Source organism: Myodes glareolus, chromosome 23, assembly GCF_982192425.1.
Source record: "Myodes glareolus chromosome 23, mMyoGla1.1, whole genome shotgun sequence".
Classification (NCBI taxonomy): domain Eukaryota; kingdom Metazoa; phylum Chordata; class Mammalia; order Rodentia; family Cricetidae; genus Myodes; species Myodes glareolus.
The window spans coordinates 18,824,526-18,844,037 of record NC_142048.1 but is presented as its reverse complement, the minus strand read 5'-3'; the positions used below and the strand labels follow the sequence as shown (position 1 = coordinate 18,844,037).

Here is a 19,512-nt window from a genome sequence, read left to right as displayed (position 1 = left end):
TTATGGATGCCTTCACTCACTGATTCTTGTCTGATTTGTATGAAATGAAAGAAATGCTTAGTGCTTAGTTACACTTGAAAATTCTTTATGGAACAACACATTTGTGGGTAATGTGATGCTTAGAAACATATTTCTTTATTTATATAGAAAAATATTAAACGGTTTTGGAAGTAAACACTGCATATGTTAACAAAATGACTTGCTTTAAATAATGACATCATTTGCCATACTTTCATGCATTCTAAAACGTATTTTTCTATTTATTTTAATATTGTTATAAATTCATGTTTTCAGTTACTTTTTAGACTGATATAGGAACCTTGTGTCTTGAGTAGATATCATTTTTAACAATTAACACCAAGGATTAAGAAGCTCAATGTGGTATTTGTACCCTTATAAAATCTATGCTCTTCTCTTAAATGTTGTGGGCTATTCCCATAAACCTATCCCAACTACAAATGCCATTAAACTACCCACAAGTCAAACTTCACCCCAATGAGATACATATATGTTTTTTTGCTATTAATCTAACATCAGCTGTATCTATTAGCATGTCATTATGGTAAAGTATGATTCATTGTGACCTCAACATTTTCCATAATTGTAAGCTCTGTTTTCCTCAGTCTCCCTTATCTCCTTAATTGACTCACAATATCTAATTTTCAATGACTCTTTTGAACTCACGGATGACTTATGAACAAGTTCAAGATTAACATCTAAGCATAAAAGAAAATAGCAGGCAAGTCAATGGCAATGCCTCTACCCATTTATTTCTCTAAGGACAGAGAAACTTATAACTTCTTTTATAATATATTAAAAAAGAACTCTAGATGTGGTATACAGCAGTACCCTAGTTATCTAGGACTATGCTCACAGACTACCATAAATCTAGTAAATTAAAGCAGCAGAAGTTTATTGTCTTATAGCTCTAGAAGTTAAATACAAAAAATAAATCAAGTAATAGCAAAACTATGTTTACTCTGGAGGCTTCTACAAAGGTTCCTTTCCCAGTCTTTTCTTAGTTTCCTATTTCTGACAACTCTTGGTATTTATTGACTCAAATACATCACTTTAGTTTCTTTCTCCATAGTCACATGCTGACCTCTGCATACATCTGTGTCTCTGTGGCCAAATATCCCTCATCCTCTAAGGGCATCAATGATATTAGAGTAGGGTCCCATTAATAAAGAATTGATTTTAGCTTGATTATATCTTCAAGTCAATTGTTGGTAAATAAATTCACAGGTTCTCCGAGGATGTGAATTTTGGGAAGACCCATTCAATACAGAACAACAGACAACCCTGTAGACATCATCTCAGAGAGAATTTTGACCATAGAGGGTCACGAGACTCACCTTAGCTGAAAGGACATTAGTATACTTTTATATTTCAGCTTACATTTATGAGTGTTTACTTCAAGCAATTAGTTGGGTAGAACTTTTTTAGAAGACATGGGTATCTAATATTTGTATAATATAGGAGATGAAAGTGTGTCCAAAGTATCACTGTTCACAATTAAATAAAATCATCTGGTAATGTCTTCATTCACATATGTCACTAATTGGTATCACACTTTAGACTTCCCTTTATTATTCCCCCAACATGCAAAATTCTTATCTTAATTGTTTTCTAATGTAGGTTCATATACTGCATAAGTCAGTCTGAAAATAAAAGAAAAAAATATGAAAAACATCCTCAGTTATAAATGTCCAGTTTTACAAGGAAATAAAACTATTGAAGTTTTAATTATTTCAAGATAGATGAATTGCATAGTTTGGCAGGGGGTGATTGTACATGCTATTAACCCCAGCACTTGGTAGGCAAAGGCAAGATGATCATCATGAGTTTGAGGCCAGCCTGGTTTAAATAACAAGTTCCAGACCAGTCAGTAGTCACATCTACATAATGAGATTATAGCAAAACAAAACCAAAAGCAACAACAATCACAACAACAAAGCCTAAATTGCTCAAATCTACAAGTTTAGCTACTTCAGGGTTCTGTGTTCTATCCTATGTGAATTCCTCTAACAGCTACCTTTTATCCCCTGCTATTGCTTAGCACGTCCATCTTGTTATGTGTAAGTGATCGTTTCCACGCTTCACTTTGGTAAAACTTTAATTTTTTCCCTTCTTAACCACATAAATTATGCATGTGCACACAAACACAGAAATAGTATTTACATGACTACATTTATATGTACATCTATGTACAGTCAGAATATTTGCATATATAAGACTTCATTTTTCAGCCTAGAATATTTATAAAGTGCTTGTAAAATAAATCCACACTGAAAGCTTGTGTTTTTCACGGGAGCCACATGAACCCTATAGAACTTTCACAAATGATAAGTAATAAGTTCTATTTTTGTCATGAGATTACTTAATGGATTAATATTGATATAATAGAAACACTTCAATTAGTATTTATATTCTTTAAAGTGAAAATTAAAATTTTATGGTTAATAGTGCTTTAAAAATCAAAATATTTTCAGATATTACAGTAATCTTTAATCGTTCATTGATAACTTGACTGAAGAATCATGTATGGTTTGCACATGATTCTGATTGGTGTACATTAAAAAGTGTACCCCATTGTCCCCAGAACTTGAAAACTACTAATGAGGATTTTAAGTTCTGACATCACTTCCTTTCTCCCCCAAAGGCTATACCCTTGCCTCATTTCCACCATTACTAATGTGCCCACCACATTAATAGGAGCTCTGCAAGGGAGACTCTCCTCAACACACACTATAAGTTCTCCTAGTCATGCCCTTATATCTTCCCCCAGTGGTCACGTCAGAGAAGGATTCTTACAGAACAGAGGAGCTTTCTAACATCATCCTGCTCAAAATAACTGACAAGAAAACCAAGAATCCAATCACTTAAAAGCCATTTATTTGAAGAAATAATAACAAAGCAGTAGCAATAAATGAGTAGAAGTGGAACCAGTGAATAAGTAGACAAATTCATATGATGCTGAGTCAAATATTCGTAACATTTCTTTGCAGAAAGAGGTATATAGCAGAGACATAGGGCATACATTATACAGTAAATGTAGCTAGTTTCCAGTGTGTTCTAAATTTTTCTCAAAAGTTATTAATGCAACATAATATATATTTAGTTTTTTGTATTATTTTTAATCCACTCATCTTCATTTGCATTTATCTCTTAGCACTTAAAGTGTAAAGATCTCTGAAACAAATAGCAGCTGACTAAATAAGCATATGAACGTTCCAGAAACTCAAAATATAGATAACGTTTACATAATAAACACGCATTGTTCTATACACCTCAGAACAAGTGTCAGAAACTGGAAAAACAGATCTTTGAGTATTTTACCAAGCATAAAAAGCTATTTGAACATGAAAATAGGATTGCATACTATTTCCTGGAAGAGTTCACTCTCTTGTCACATTGCTTTCAGATGAAAACAGAAAAAAAAAACCTAAACTAAAAGACAAAACACAGTTTGAATGTGTCTCTTCATTTTGGTGGAAATTCTTACAGTAAAATTATTATGAAAATTAAGTCATGTTTGATGGCATAATAAAGCCTGACTTTAATTGTTACATTTATTTTATGAACAACTAGGAAAGTTTACATGCATAGAAGTGAGATTCCATCTTGAGCGGCAAATGGGCTACTACTTGATCCAGATGTACATTCCCAGCCTTCTGATTGTTATTCTGTCTTGGGTCTCATTCTGGATTAACATGGATGCAGCCCCAGCAAGAGTAGCTTTGGGCATTACCACTGTTCTTACTATGACCACACAGAGTTCTGGATCCCGGGCTTCCCTACCAAAGGTAAGTGTCCTGAGGGCACATGCATGTAATGTGTACATAAAAATGCTGTTTTCAGCCAGGCTGTGGTGGCACACGCCATTACTCCCAGCACTCGGGAGACATAGTCTGGCAGATCTCTGTGAGTTTGAGGACAACCTGGTCTACAAGAGCTAGTTTCAGGACAGGCTCAATAGCTACAGCGAAGCCCTGTCTCGGAAAAACCAAAAACCAAAACAAACAACAACAACAAAAATGTTGTCGGATTTCTCAAAAACTAGTTCAATATATTAATTATTGATTTTTAAAGCACTAAGTGTTGTAAAGTTAAGCTATTGAAGGAAAATATTTGATAAATCACTGATATCTGCTGCGCACATAGTGTATAACGCTCTCCTATTATTGAAATGCTGACACTCATCATATACATCATGGAATATTTTATTCTCTGAATTTTTAAACACTTAAAATATAATGAAAAATTAGTTAAATCGGTATACATAGTAATTTTAATGCTGGCACAATGCATAGATATGTGCACATTTATACACATAGGTAATGTTTTCATATTATTTTTAACATATATATATATATATATTTAGAACATAAGCTGAGTCACTGATACCTGTATATGTGGGTAATGTATTATCAAATTGCTTCCAGAAAAACATTATAGTGATTACTCTCCATCAAGAACTGTATCGATTTCCTAGTTCTAGATCCTGGTTCCCATTACCTTGTGGCCCTTCCTTCTTACTCCTAGGCAGTTGTAGGTCAATAGGAAAGAGTGCTTATCCAAGTCTATAATTTGAGTGCATTTGAATCACCCAGAAGTAAACCATTTGCTTTGTAAGGTTTATAAAGGTTTGAATACTGCTCTCAATAAGATAAAATAAAAGGTAAGTATGAGGTTCTTTTTATCAATGAAACCAGATAGAAATAGAAAAGTTTCTTCTTATAAGTTGATTTCTAAGAGGCATCTATTAACTATAGTAGTGGTTTTTAACCTTCATAAAGCTGCAACCCTTTCGTATGGTTCCTCATGTTGTGGTGACCCACAAACATAAAGATATTTTGCTGCTACTTCATAACTGTAATTTTGCTATTGTTGTGGAACATAATATAAATATCTGATATGCAGAATATTGAGACTCCCAAAAGAGTTACTACCCAAAAGTTAAGACCTGCTGATCTAAAGAATTTTTCTAAAGTTTCCAACACATTTTAACTAAATTAATTGAACCAGAATTCATTCATGGAAAACACTAAAGGGACTGTGTTTATATTATACATTTTTAATTTACTTCTGGTTGCAGGTACAACATCAAATTTCATGATAAACTAATATTACTTTATTATGTTGAAGTTCATCATTTTAAGAAAAATAATAAGTATTGTATTGGAAACAAATTTAATTTAGGACTTATAATAGCAGCAGATTAATTAATAGCAGAATGAAAAAATACATCATTAACGTATGATAATTTCTTAGTATTTAACATAGGCTCTATGCTAGTACATCTCCAATAGGATAAAAGAAGCTTGGAAATACATCAAGGCTCAGATGAAAAAAATCTTAGAATATATTTAGGCAGTTCCTTGAGATTCCTCTCTGATAAGATCGATTGGATTGGCCTTTGTAATGCCACACTAAGTTAAACACATCATACCCCAAACCAAGAAGACACATGTGATCCATTCATTAGAATTCGGAACTATTTTTCACTTTGGCAGTACATACATCAGTTGGTCAAAGGAGGTGTCATGTGCATTCTATTGACAGCAAAGGTTCAAGATAGTGCTCCTTTATGAGTGCTTCTTTGCACCATGGGATCATTGTAAATGAGCAAAAGAAAAATGTTAATGATTAAGGGATAAAGTCCTGCATAATATCATAATTCTTCATAATAGCTAGGTATATCAACAACAGTAGGGCAACCTGAAGAAATTATAAGGTGAGTACTGAAGAAATTTTAAGGTGAGTGATCACTCTGTATGAGCAGGAGAAAGAAGTCAAACTCTAAGTGGAAAGAACCCAGAGCCGCTTAGAAAAGACCACTGTTAATTGTGGTCTGCAGTAGCAGATGAAAGGATAGTAAACAGATCTGGAAAGTAGAATTGTTTGACAATTTTGGAGATGAAATGAGGTGTGCTTATGAATGCACATTGCAGGGTCAAAGAAAGGCAGAAGTCCAGGGCGGTCTACAGATGTGTGACAGACCAGCTGCTTCCAGCACAGGATGATGGTGGAGAGAGCGGCTTACGGTTCATTTTTCACTTTGCAGCATTCATTAGACTGATATGTAGAAATTCCAAAGTCTAAAAGATCCAGAGATTCTGTATAGGAAATCTGGGCCTCTGATTTCTAAGAGAAAACTACAGAAATAGGAAAAAGCAAAATGAGTCTATGATTGGTCTTCTTCCTCCAGCTAAAGATTTAGTCAAGCTATTCGAAGACTTCATTCTTCTTTCTTAATTTCCCTGGATCCATCTCCAGTTGAATATAAAATAGGTCCATTTGCTAAAAGGCAAAACTTATTTACCCAAATATTTTCAAATCCAAATCCCATCATTGTGTTATCAGTTTTCAAATATGGAAACACTTTTAAATATGAAATTTCAAATTTGGAATTCCAAAAATGAAATTCCAAGGGAAAGGACATGAAAAATGAGAAGGGATGGAGATACAGAGGAATGAAAATTCTCAGGGAGATTTTCTATGTGGATTCCTCCCATACATCTCTACCGTGCCAGCTATCTTATTTATAAAAAGCAGCTACACATAAAAGGACAAAGAACACTTGAAATAATAACTGATTAATTAAATTTATCACAGAGGTCCAGAAGCCTCTGGTCCACATAGATTGCAAATTCAAGACTAAAGGATACTTAAAGGTTGAGAGACAGTTCCTTAAAATATTTCAGTACCATTACCATTTCTCCCTTTCTCTCTCTGTCTCTGTCTCTCTCTCTCTCTCTCTCTCTGTGTGTGTGTGTGTGTGTGTGTGTGTCTGTCTGTCTGTCTGTCTTTTTCTTTTTGCTTGTGACACTCGTCAGAAGAAGCATTATGAAAGGATGAAGAATCTTTTACACATTTTCATCCTCAGAACCCAACATTATATATGTGTGTCTACTAAGTACCACACGCACATTTAAACAACATTAGCTTTTGAATAATTTACTCAATGCTTGGTTTTAAAAAGCAAATGAGTGTGCCATTTTCATCTGTCTGATACAGGATGAAAATTCAATTGCGTTAAACTTTACTTCTGCTTCTCTCTGTCTTACCCCAGAGTACCACAAAACTAATGAAAAATAATTTAAAGCTTGCGGTTATCTGCTTTACAGTGTGAGGAAAACAGTAGTCCTTGGAAAATGTAAAGATCGTTTTATTTCCAATGACAGAAGTAACTATAGCTAATACAAACTGAAAGTGAAGCACTATGTTTTCTTAATACTTTGATTATGCTGGCATGCAGATGATTTGAGGGTCATTTAAGTTAAAGGGATAAAAGATAAAAGGAGGTATATTTACTTTTAGTTTCTGAAAATTAATTAATAAACACTCTTAATGGTCTAAGAATACTCAGTGGATTTAAATAGTAAGTTAAATGTCTGTGGCAATATAGACAGGCTGAGGGGAGCATATGGTAATCAGACTTTCTTATTATTATAACAGTGGAAAGCTATTCCAGACAGCAGGTTTTGTCCTTATTATTTAAATGCAACATATAGCTAACTGATAGTACTTCAATTGAGTCTTTAAAAAATATGACACATGTGGGTCCTTTTTGGCTTTATTATTCTAACATAATATCCTAACTGACTTCTCATTTTATGATAGATCATTTGCAAACAAAATATTTGATACATTACTTTCCTTTTTATTTTAATAATATACACAATATTCCATACATGTTAATTTTTGAAAAGAGAAAAAAGAAAACTGAACAGAAAATGGAAGGATCATTTATTCAAGGCACTATAATTAAATACACTTTATGTTAAGCTAAAATGTTTTAATGCTAATATAGAAACACCTATTGAATATGATTTGCAAGCATGGATGGGTCCTATAAGGATGAAATGATTGTCATTTCCAGTTGTCCTTTCATCTTGAAACGTTTACTAGGTTTACTGAGTCTTAAAAATGAAATTCACAGTTTAATAAACATTTTCTCTCTACTTGACATAAAGACAGAGCTGCTGTATATTTTTTCAATTTATTTATTTTTGAGATAATAATTACAGCATTTTCCCCTAATCTTTCCTTCCATATGCCTATGCTCTCCACTTTTTTTCAGTGATTGCTATTACATGCATATATGCATATGTATATACACATTTGTATAAATTTTCTAAGTTTAAGAGAAGTTCCAAAGTTTGTATTTTCATAACAGCACTATATAAGGATGCATGATAAATCCAAGTTTAAACAGTAAAAACTGCATATGCAATTTCGAGACTACTTTTTATCTAAAAATTTCCTTTACTCTACACTGTACTGAAAACATATGTGTGTGTGAGTGTGTGTACATATAAATATATGCATACAATATATACACATATATACACATTATATAGATGCATACATACACATACAAAGACCACAAACCATATTTATCAACTTCCTAAAGGATAAAAAGAGACAACTGTACCTTTATTGAAAGACTTTGACTCAAAACTAGGTACTTGAAGAGCTCTTGTAGGCGATTTCAAGACTAAACACATAAATAAATGATTCACTGAAAGAGGGAGGAGCACCATAGAAAAGTGATCTATGCTAAACATGCTCTTCTTTCTTTTCCTCTGTCTCTCCTTGGTCTCAAAGAGTCTACTTTGAAGTCATAAATAACAGTCTTAGACACCTGAGCATAAGGAATGAGCTTGAAAGATCATCATTATAAGTAGGCAGCTAGTGTGCAAATCCTCCAACATGTAAAACAGGAGCAGGAAGTCACATGCTTAATTCCACTTCAAACGAACAGGTCAAAAGTTAATAGCTTATGCATGCCAGGAAGTCTAATGAACTCCTCTAAGGAAAATCTCCAGTGACATCTACTTTTATTTTATGTTTTCATGTAGCTGCCAGACAATGTATGTCACGCCCTATAGGAGGTATGAAGTAAAGCTCTGATAACTAAAAGTGGGATCAGAAATAGCTGATCCTTTGGTCACAATCCTTTGATCTTTCGCTGGTGGCATTTTCTTGAGGTACCTGACAGGATGACTCTCGTCGCTAGAAATAATGCTACTCGGGACAAAACTCTTCTCCACTGCATCGTAGCTCTCAAAGGGAAAAGCTTTATGCGCGTGACAAATACTGAACAAGAAGCACCGTGCACTTTCCTATAAGTCTGCATCTAATCAGAGTGAATGCAGCATCGGTGCACACCCTGAGAGTCACCCTCCAGGGCGATGGCAAAAACCCCAGAATGTCAAACTCCAAACACATCTCCGTGTCATCACTGGCTACTGCCTAGTGCTCTCCTCCAGTGTTTCCAATACCAAGTCCATTTGTGCTCCCTTATGACTTTACAGCACTGTTTATTCTTTCTATTTTTAATCCTTTCATCTCTCACATTAGATAACATTAAATATATTTCAGGTTAATATTTCTCTTATAAGCATTAAAAAATGTAAACTTTTTAAGCAGGATCTGACATCATAATGAATAAGCAAAACAATTAAGTAAAATTCCTACAGATCAGCGATAAAAATCCCAGAAAACAAAACAACACTCAAGCAGACAAATTCCCAGCATGTTTTGAGAAACATAGTTGCCTGAGTGCCTGAGCCAATGGCTTATTCAACAGTCAAACTTATCCATCACGGTTCACTTGACATTTCTGGAGCTGGGGAAATCTAGAAAGATGGATTGCCATGAGAGGAAGAACAAATTAACTTACCCAAAGGCATATACTGAAATGTTCTGTAATATACATTTCTTTTTTAAGGAAAGCAAATTTAGATTGAAAAGGAATTGACAAAGCAATCACTCTTAAATGACCCATGGAAATTTGCCTTATAGATAGATGTCTACATGCAGGCTTAGGCTGGGTTCTGCTTTAATCAATGTCCTATTCTTAAATTTCAGCTCTTAAATGCATTTAGATTTTTATATGTAGAAATTACGGATGAGCACCAGTCAGAGTAATAATAACTAGCAAGCTGCATCCAATATATCATAATCCATTAGTACATTGTGTCTGTGAGCTTCTGCATAGGAATTTGATGAACTCATGGTAATGCTTTTGACCATCTTAGTAGATTACTGTAAAGTCCTGTGTCTAGGTTGGCCTCTCAACCCCAGCATATGGTTCCATATCTACAACACAGTTCCTCCAGTGTGTTTGACAGACAAAAAAAAACCCAAAATGTTTTTGAGTGGTATTATCAGAATCTTGCACAAGGAGACCACACTTATGAACTACTGTCCAATGACAGATACAACCTATCACTCATGATCAGAGAGAACAAATGAAGCGATTTCAAGACTAAACACATAAATAAATGATTCACTGAAAGAGGGAGGAGCACCATAGAAAAGTGATCTATGCTAAACATGCTCTTCTTTCTTTTCTTCTGTCTCTCCTTTCCTCTCTTTGTCTCTTTCTCTTTCCCTCTTTCTCTCCTGCACCCTTTCTCCTCCTCCTCTTCTTCTCTTCTATTTCCTCACCCTTCCTCTTTGAACTTATATGGCTCAAACAAAGTCATTTCATGGGTGAAATAGCATGGAGCCCTTCTGCCTTTATTCTCTGTCTTTAGACAATTGTGTTCCTTTGATTAAGCAGTGCTCCCTGGCAGCAACTCTGTGACTCTAGTTTTTGCACTGCTTTAGGACTGATTTACTATGCTTTACCTGACAGTATGAATTCAGAAAACTCAGCTCCTTTTCAGGCACTGCCCCCCTTCAGCCAACGTAATTGTTAGCTTTTTTCTAGAAGGCAGTGTGTTTGGGTCTTCAGTAAAGCTTCACTTATATTGTCATCCTAAAGTATTCAAAATATCACAACTTCTGAGCTAATAGGGCTTCTTACATTTGTTTCAGAAAGAAACATAGTAAAACAACTCCCCAGACTCTCTTTCCCTAGTGTAATGCTGCGCCACTCCCTCTGGGCTTCCCCCTCTAGGTCCCTGGAAAGCTTGGCAAGTTTTTGTTTTGTTTTAAGTTGAAACTGACTTTGAGTAGTTCTAGTTGCTGAATTTTAACCAAAATGACCCTTGCCCCTCAAGCTTGTACCATTAATCACCCAAAGTGACAACTACAAGTGCCCTGAATTTCCTCCACCACTGTGTCACAAGAAAGAATTATAGTGACGGCACACTTCCAGGACCACACTTCAACGAAGTGCACATGGCACATGTTATTTCCAGGCAGCTAGACGTTGATTCTCTCTATTGCAATATTAAATATTGCATCATAGGTGGATTCCCATCAAGTCAACTTCCATTATGTTATTTTTTAAAGTTTGAAACATAAAGAAATTTGTACTTAGGCAAGCTCCCCAAATATGACTTTTCTCCAAGATCAAGGTGACTTGGTTCTGTTTATGGTACACAAACTCATCAAGAATGATAAAGTTCATGTAATGCAAATTGTCAATATTTTCTAATTATAACTCTAAGCAATATAAGAAATGCACAGTATTTCTGAAATATGGATGTACGTATACAGAACATATATTATAAACTTTAAAATACCTTTATTAGTTCCTTGAGAATTTCAAACAATGTACTTGGATCAAATTCACCCCTCACTCATTACCTTAACTCCTCCCACATCTATCCCTATGCCCCATCACATCCAAATTCATGCTATTTTTTTTCTTTTTTTCAATTTTTCTTTTATTTTTTGAGATTATGATATAATCACATCATTTCCCCATGTCCCTTTCTTCACAAGTCCCCATTCCCTTCCCTCTCTCTAGCCCCTCAGTATATCCTTCCTTGCTCTTTTTCAAGGTCTTAAACCCTAAATCATGACAATTTTTTCAACAATCCACTGAGACCTGTTTGTGCCGTCCCCATGCTCTCAGGCGTGGGACAATTCACTGGAGTGTGGTCAGCCTACTAGCAACTATCAATTTAATGAAAACTGACTCTCATTTCCCTAGATGCCCTCATCTATTCACAGTGCCACAATTAGGGGAGAGGTTCATGAATCATTCCCCCTTCTCAACAGAATGATGTCTGGCTTGATTTTGTGCAGACAACCACATTGTTAAGAGTTCATAAGTGCAGTGGGTCTGTACTATTCCATACTGTGCCCCCCACCCTGACCTTTCCTCTTACAATCTGAAATCATCCCTCAGCCTTGGGGACTGGTAATATAGATGTCCCATTTATGGTTGAGCATTCCACTGATACTAAACATTCATTATCAAGATGACAATACCTCTCTATATTAATATAAATTCAGTAGACAGTGATCTCCTTGATCCTAAGTAGATCAAATCCCTTGCTACATTTTATGTATTCAGGGAGACTCTTCAATGTATTCTGAAGGATAAAATGTTTCTACGATTTTAAGTTTTGATTCTCCTGATCAAAAGACAATTTGTTTCTCTCTAGAAAATACCTGGACCCCATGTCCTTTCTCACAGTGTCTGGTAGAGGATATAGTCTGAGTTTAAGATCAAAGCAAACACACATGGAAGAGCTTTGACTTTTAACTGTTAGGGAAAAATTAAGGATGAAAGGTTTGACAAAAAATGAATTTCAACTTACAGTGCTGTTCTTAATTTGTAGTGATGATTTAATTGGTCTAAAAGGAAGGTAATAGGATAGTAGCCGTGTTTATGTTCTCCAGAGGCAGGTTAATTATATTCAAATCTTAATATTGCGATCGGTAGCTCTGTGATATACAGCAGACATTTCCCTAGGTCTCCACGCCACCTTTACAATGAGGAGCTTTGGCCCTGCTTGGAAAAAGCCAAAGGAAGGCAGTGGAAAGAACTATTCCGTATGAGCATTTAGAAGATTTCCTGAAAAAGTAGCTCTTGCTGATGTCTGAAAGTAAACAGGAATGACTCAATGGAGATATTCCAGGCAAAGGTAAAGGCAAGTCAAAAGCTCCCAAGGCAGGACGAAAGGACAGACTTTTTGGCTGTTCTCAGTTTCCAAAAATTCAAAGAAGGGAATGGTAGTTAGGACCTAGTAAGAAAGCGGCAAACACCAATGATTAACACATCCCCAGAGAGAGCCTTATCCAGCGTAGTCTCCTTTGCCCAGTCATTCTTCCATCATTTCATATTTCCTTTATGAGAATTCTCTTGTTAACTTATTACTTACATAGTTTTTATATGCATTCCTTACTTAATTGCTTCAACATAAGCTCCGTTAGTCATCTCTATTTCTATAATACAAAAAAAAAAGAACCTGGTTAAAATCATGGGCATTTTAAAAATATTGGATGGAAGTGGTAAAAACAAAATGGATGATTTGGGTAAGAAAGGTAAGCCAGAGCCTTATAGCAAAGTGTTTTATTTGTCCTAAAATAGATTTAAGCTTTTAAATTCATGATGAATAAGTAGGGAGTTTTAACTTGAAGGCAATGTAGTAAGATGTGCCTTATTAAGAAAATCTCAAAAATAATCTCTGTGAGACTGGAGAGTTTAGCTTAGTGGTTAAGAACACTTGCTCTGACAGAGGACCTGGTTCAATACTCAGCATCCACATGGCAGCTCAAAGCCATCTGTAACTCCAGTTCTGAGGATTATGATGCCGTTAGAGGCCTTCTGACAAGGTGAATACAAGAACTGTAGGATCCTGTGTGAGGGACATTAGGAGGCCAGAATCTGACTATCTAGCCAGACTGCCAGAGACAATGCTAAAGGAGCACTGTGACCTACAGAGATGAGGCTTGGGACATGAGAGAGCTGGTTATAAGAGGGCACAGGTGGAGGTATTTTTCAACAGTATTAATTAACATATATAATGAATAATCATATATATTTGAGCCAAATTCCACACTTTTAATGGAGGATGTGACATAGAAAATAGCAAAGGTTAGAACAAACCCTAAGGTGTTGAAATAGAACCAGAGATATTAGTGTGTATTCATGTTTGATAAATGGATGGATAAATGAATTTATAGACAGATAGAAAATAGGCAAGCAGATAAATTAGACAGACAGACAGATAGATAGATGATAGATAAAGAAAGATAGATATAGCAGATTCATTCTCTCTCTCTCTCTTTCTCTCTTTCTGTGTGTGTGTGTGTGTGTGTGTGTGTGTGTGTGTATTTCCCAGCTTTGTTAATTTAAAAAAATGGGGGAATATGAGTCAGATCAACCAAAGCAGTGTATGTTGTGAGCATGAGATAAACATTTTGCAGCAAAGTTCAATACTCAGTATATTGACCCCCTGACCTTCATTTCTAAAAGGCCCTTCTTACTAAAAAATTATTTCTTGCAGAATGTAGAGATGACTCAGTGGGTCAGGGTAGATTGTGCTGTTACAGCAGACCAGAGTTTGATTCCTAGCATACCTCAGTCAGTGCACAGCCAAGTGTAATTCCAGTGTCAGGGTTATCTAATGCCTGTGGTCTCCTCAGACACCTGTACATCCACATAGACACATATATACACATAGTTTTAAAAAACAATGAAAACAAATCTTAAAGGATAGAAAGAATAATTCTATAAAAGGGAGTTGACTTAAAGATGAAGAGAGAAAAATTGCAAAATAAACTTAACACATCCTTTGTCATTAAAAAAAGTAAATGGTAAAACAATAATGGAGACTTGTTAAAAGTGATATTGTGAGCCTCAAAATGAACAAAATGTGCGACAACTAAAAGATTTCTCACAGGAGCAGCCTCAATAATAAATTAGAAAATAATAAATATACATAAGATCAAATAATTATAGATAATAATAGAGTGATCACTAAAAAATGTAGGTAATGATGAAATTAAATCAAATCATCAAGGAATTTAAAAATTCAGAATAAATTTTGGGAACTTATAGCTGGAGATCAAATCCAAGATTTCATGTATGTCAAATACATGTTCTACAACAAAACTGAATCAGCATAATTTCAGAACATTACACTCAGGAGGAAATCAGTACCTTTAAAATGTAGAAACCTGGAAGACCTCACCATAGCCAAATGAACAACACTTTGTGCTCCCTGCTAAAATACACAGTGAAGAATGGATGTGATACTTTAATTGGACACTTCTATCAGACAAACAAAAGCAAAGAGAATTTATGAAGAACGTTCTGTAAAATAGCTAGTCTTGACTCATTGAAACTACTGCTAACACAAAGGCCAAGGAAAGATTGAGCAAATGTTCCAGAGTGCACACTAATGAGACCTGAAACTAAAGAGAAACAAGTCACCTTTTATAGATCCTGGGTTGGAAGAAAAGGGCATATTTAAATTAAATTAAATTAAAATGTCATTCTTAGGATAACTGATAAAATGGGATCAAGGCATTAGAATTAGAAAACAGTTCTTCTAAGTGTCTAATTGCTAATAGTGTTGAGTGTGTAGCAAATTACATTCAGATAGTGCAATAGTGAGGAAACTGACATAATTTGTACCATATATATGAACCATATTCATATATATAAATATATATACACATAGATGCTTATCGTAGTAAATGTAGTCAGATTAGCAGCTGAGAAAATAAGGGATTTTTTTACTATTCTTAAGGGGTGCCTATGAAAAATTTTGAACTAGAGAACAAGTAAGATTTACTCAATTATTTGTAGAAGAAAATAATTGCAAAGTAAAAAAGAAATAACAAAGATATAATACTTAAAAGTTAACATTGTTTTATGAATGTATATATGTATGTATATTTATTTATTTATTTAAGCATAACTTCAAGCATTATAATGTGTCAGATTTGGGGTACCTGGTCTTATGTTGAGGTCTCTGATCCGTCTGGGGTTGTGTTTTATGCAGGGTGATAGAGTCTCTTTTCATTCCTTCACTAGACATCCAGTTTGACTAGCACCACTTGCTGAAGATGGTGTTTTAACTCCAGTATGTAATTTTTAGCTTCTAAATCCGGTGTCCTTAGGTATGTGGAGTTAGATCTAGGCCTTCAATTTGATACCTTTAATCAACATATGTTTTTATTCCAATACCACCTTGTTTTTGTTACTATAGTTCTGTAGCAGAACTTGAGATCAGAGATGGTGATGCCTCCATCAGTTCTTTCATTGTACAGGATTATGTAAGCTTTCCTGGTTTTAGTTAGTTTGTTTGTTTGTTTGTTTTCATATGGAAATGAAGTTTTTTAATTTTAGAAAAAATTGTGTTTAAATTTTGATGAGGATGACATTGAATCTGTAGACAGATTTTGGTTGGATGGGCTTTTTCACAGTATTAATCCTACTGATCCTCGAACATGGGAAATCTTTCCATCTTCTGATGTATTCTTTAATTTCTTTCTTCAGTATCTTAAAGTTTTTATACAAGTCTTTCACTTGCTTGACTAGAGTTATCCCAAAGTATTTTTCAAGCTATTGTGAAAGGTATTATTTTCCTGATTTCTTTCTCATTCTAGTTAATATTTGTATATAGAAAAGCTATTAAATTTCATGTGTTAATTTTGTATTCTGGTACTTTACTGAAAGTATTTATCAGCTTTAGAAGTTTTCTGGTGGAGTTTTGGGTCTTTTATGTATAAAATCATATTATCCACAAATAAAGATAATTTGACTTCTTCCTTTCCTATTTGTATCCCCTTGATAATGTTTTGGATATAGAATACTTCTTCTTGTTTTGTTTCTTGTGTTTGAGTTTATGCTCACCTTGAAAATAATAGCAAAATACATTCAAGTATTACAATTATGACTAATCCATAAAAGTTGCAAAAAATAATATCTTGGAAGTTATTATTGAATAGACTGTTTTCATTTATTTTTCTAAATGACCTATAATCTATATTCCGAATCAAAAAATACTATCAATTTTGGTTTTGAAGGCAGAAACAACCAAAGTTAATTTCTTTGCTCTTTCATTTGTTTGTTTGTTTGTTTATTTATTTTAGCTTGTTCTTCTCTCCCGGCCAGGTTTCGTATGTCAAAGCTATTGATATTTGGATGGCGGTATGCCTCCTTTTTGTGTTCTCAGCACTACTGGAGTATGCAGCAGTGAATTTTGTATCAAGACAACACAAAGAGCTTCTGAGATTTAGGCGAAAGAGAAAGAATAAGGTAAGCAATTACATTTATTGGGTTTAATGGGATACCAATTTACAGTGTGTAGTGGTTTGTTGTGTATAATGCAAATATACATGAGAAAAACTTGGACTGGGAACTAAGTGAAATGATATTCTCTCATTTTCAGTTGAAGGGATGTGTAAAGATTGTTTCAGGATAAATTATAGTATTGAGTTGTACAATATATGTATTACATCTGATGACATAAATGCTTTATTGAGGTCATTAATATATTTACAGGAACAACATCGTTTATGCTTTAATTGATAAATATCCATCTCCTACTTGCAATGCTAGAGTATTTCTCATGACATCACATGATAAAGACATCAGATTTAATTATAAAAATTGTTATCTGAGCTAATTGGTTGTTTCCATAAAATATCATGAAAGTATTAATATCATGAATTTACATAGTGTAGTTTCTTCTTATACACATTTTCATATTTAAATATTTTTATTCTGACACCCTGTGGTAAATAAACCAAGTGCTATTGTTATCTTGCTAATAGCTGATCAAAGATGAACTCACAAGAAAATGCATTTGAAGCATCATTAGGCAGTCATAGAAGGCTGCAGAAATAACATGCTAGCTGAATTTGGTTGTGTATAATGTGTTTGCTCCTCTGTTAAAACCTGCTAAGGCATCTTTCTTTATAAACAACATGATTTTGAGTAACCCTCTTTCCTTTATATTAACAGAATTTCTCTCTACAGTAGATCTATGGTTTACTGATTACCTTGTAAATGTGCCAAATTAAAACTTAAAGAAAAATCTTTGCTCAACACTGTTAGAATCATATATAAAAGTATTTCCACAGTTCTATATATTGAGGTATTTAAGCAAAATATAAATCTTAAGGACAATGGTCTGGCTTAAATGGTAAGAAGTTTTAATAATTTTTAAATACTCAGTGATTTGTGAATTATTTGATACTTACATATTTATTAAACATTTTGAAACAAAAGATGTTAATCTCTCAGCTGAAGTACACTTAATATTAAATGTATTCTAAGGCAACTGACTTCTAAAACTTAGCTCAGACCTTATAAACATCCACAAACGAATGCAGGAAAGGAACATTAACACTGAGACAGTATTTTGTTGGACATAAAACAACCCTTGATTTTCATCTGATACATTTTTATGAAAAAACAATTATACCACTCATATGTTGAAATATATTGTGATAAGGAGAATAACTTTGATATTGTCCTTCCACCTTCCCCTGGCCTTGGTCATTTATGTTTTATCCTCCCCTTACTCTTAATCTCCTTCTTCCTCCATTCCTTTCCCCTCCTCCCCCTCCTATTCTCCCTCCTCTTCCTGCTCTTCTTTCTCTACCACCTGTCTCCTCCCCCTCCACTTTTTTTACCACCCCATTGTATCCTCCTTTTTCCTACTTCTCCCTCACCCTCTCTCCTTCTCTCCCTCTCTCCTCCTCACTTCTCTCACACACATTTTTACCGCCTTTCCTCCCCTGTTTCTTAAACTGACCAAAACACTGTAACAGAACCAAGGCTTCACAGGGTTTAAGCACATGTCTTTCTTTCCTGTTGGTGACTGATAAAATTTTCCTGATCCTTGTTTGCTGTAACTGGGGCAATACTCAGTTTCCATATCATTAGTATTTGATTTTACACTTCTTTTTCTATCCTTTCTACTGTAGCATGCTTCCACCATAGGCTACCTAGACTAGGAATGAGAAGTATCATTCATATGTGGTCAAATAGAAAAAGGCTGCTGTCTCATAGTTGCTGCATACTGAACATCACCGGATCACGAACCAGATCATAAATTTAGATATTCTGTTCTAGTTCCTCTTTTCAAGGAAATGTTTTTGATTGAAGTACCTCTTTATTCCGTTTTATCACATGAATGAGTGAGATAAAAATATTTGATGTACTTGATCTCCATTACTCTTTAGCTCACAGCAAAGATGCAAAGATTAGTATGTTCAGAATCTTGTGTGCCAGAAAAAGTTAAAAAGAAATATAAGAGTAATAATGGTTTATTATTCTCTCATCACTACTTGAAATATTCAGCAGCATATGTGACTAAAGGTAATTAAAATGTAATGCAGAACACAGCCACTAATTTTTGATTCAATACTTTTGGATAAATACTTCGCATCTGTGAACACCAATGAATTGATACAAATGTATGCTAAAATGCTGTGTGTGATTAAAATCAATTGTGTAATTATATGTGATTTGATTCTCTGGTTTCTCAATCCTTCTTGGTCCACTTTACCTTCCCACAGACAGAAGCTTTTGCACTGGAGAAGTTTTACCGTTTCTCAGACACGGTAAATTGACTTTCTTAACTCTAAGTAGAGGAATGTGATCATCTATAAAAAGCAGACAGCATATTCTGCTCTGAGGCAGTGTTTGGTGGGGAAACACAGCCCAGTTTGGACTTAAAGCTATGCAAACAGATTTCTCTTCAGCTAGGAACAATCATCTTTTCTAAGAGCTATACTCTTGTCTTCGCTCACTCAATAAAAGACTAAGTTATGATTCATTTTGTACACAGTTAA

General features: G+C 34.5%; 1 protein-coding gene across 2 annotated transcripts in view; it reads left to right on the top strand.

Annotated features, from left to right (window-relative positions):
* Glra3 (glycine receptor alpha 3) overlaps positions 1-19,512 on the top strand; it is a 165,382-nt gene that overhangs the window by 127,275 nt on the left and 18,595 nt on the right. Inside the window, exons 7-9 of one of the 2 annotated variants that reach the window (XM_087901196.1) lie at positions 3,592-3,806; positions 16,823-16,966; positions 19,237-19,281. In XM_087901196.1, the coding sequence (XP_087757322.1) occupies positions 3,592-3,806; positions 16,823-16,966; positions 19,237-19,281 (404 nt within the window). The remainder of the gene's footprint in view (positions 1-3,591; positions 3,807-16,822; positions 16,967-19,236; positions 19,282-19,512) is intronic. The other variant, XM_087901195.1, reaches the window with a different exon arrangement.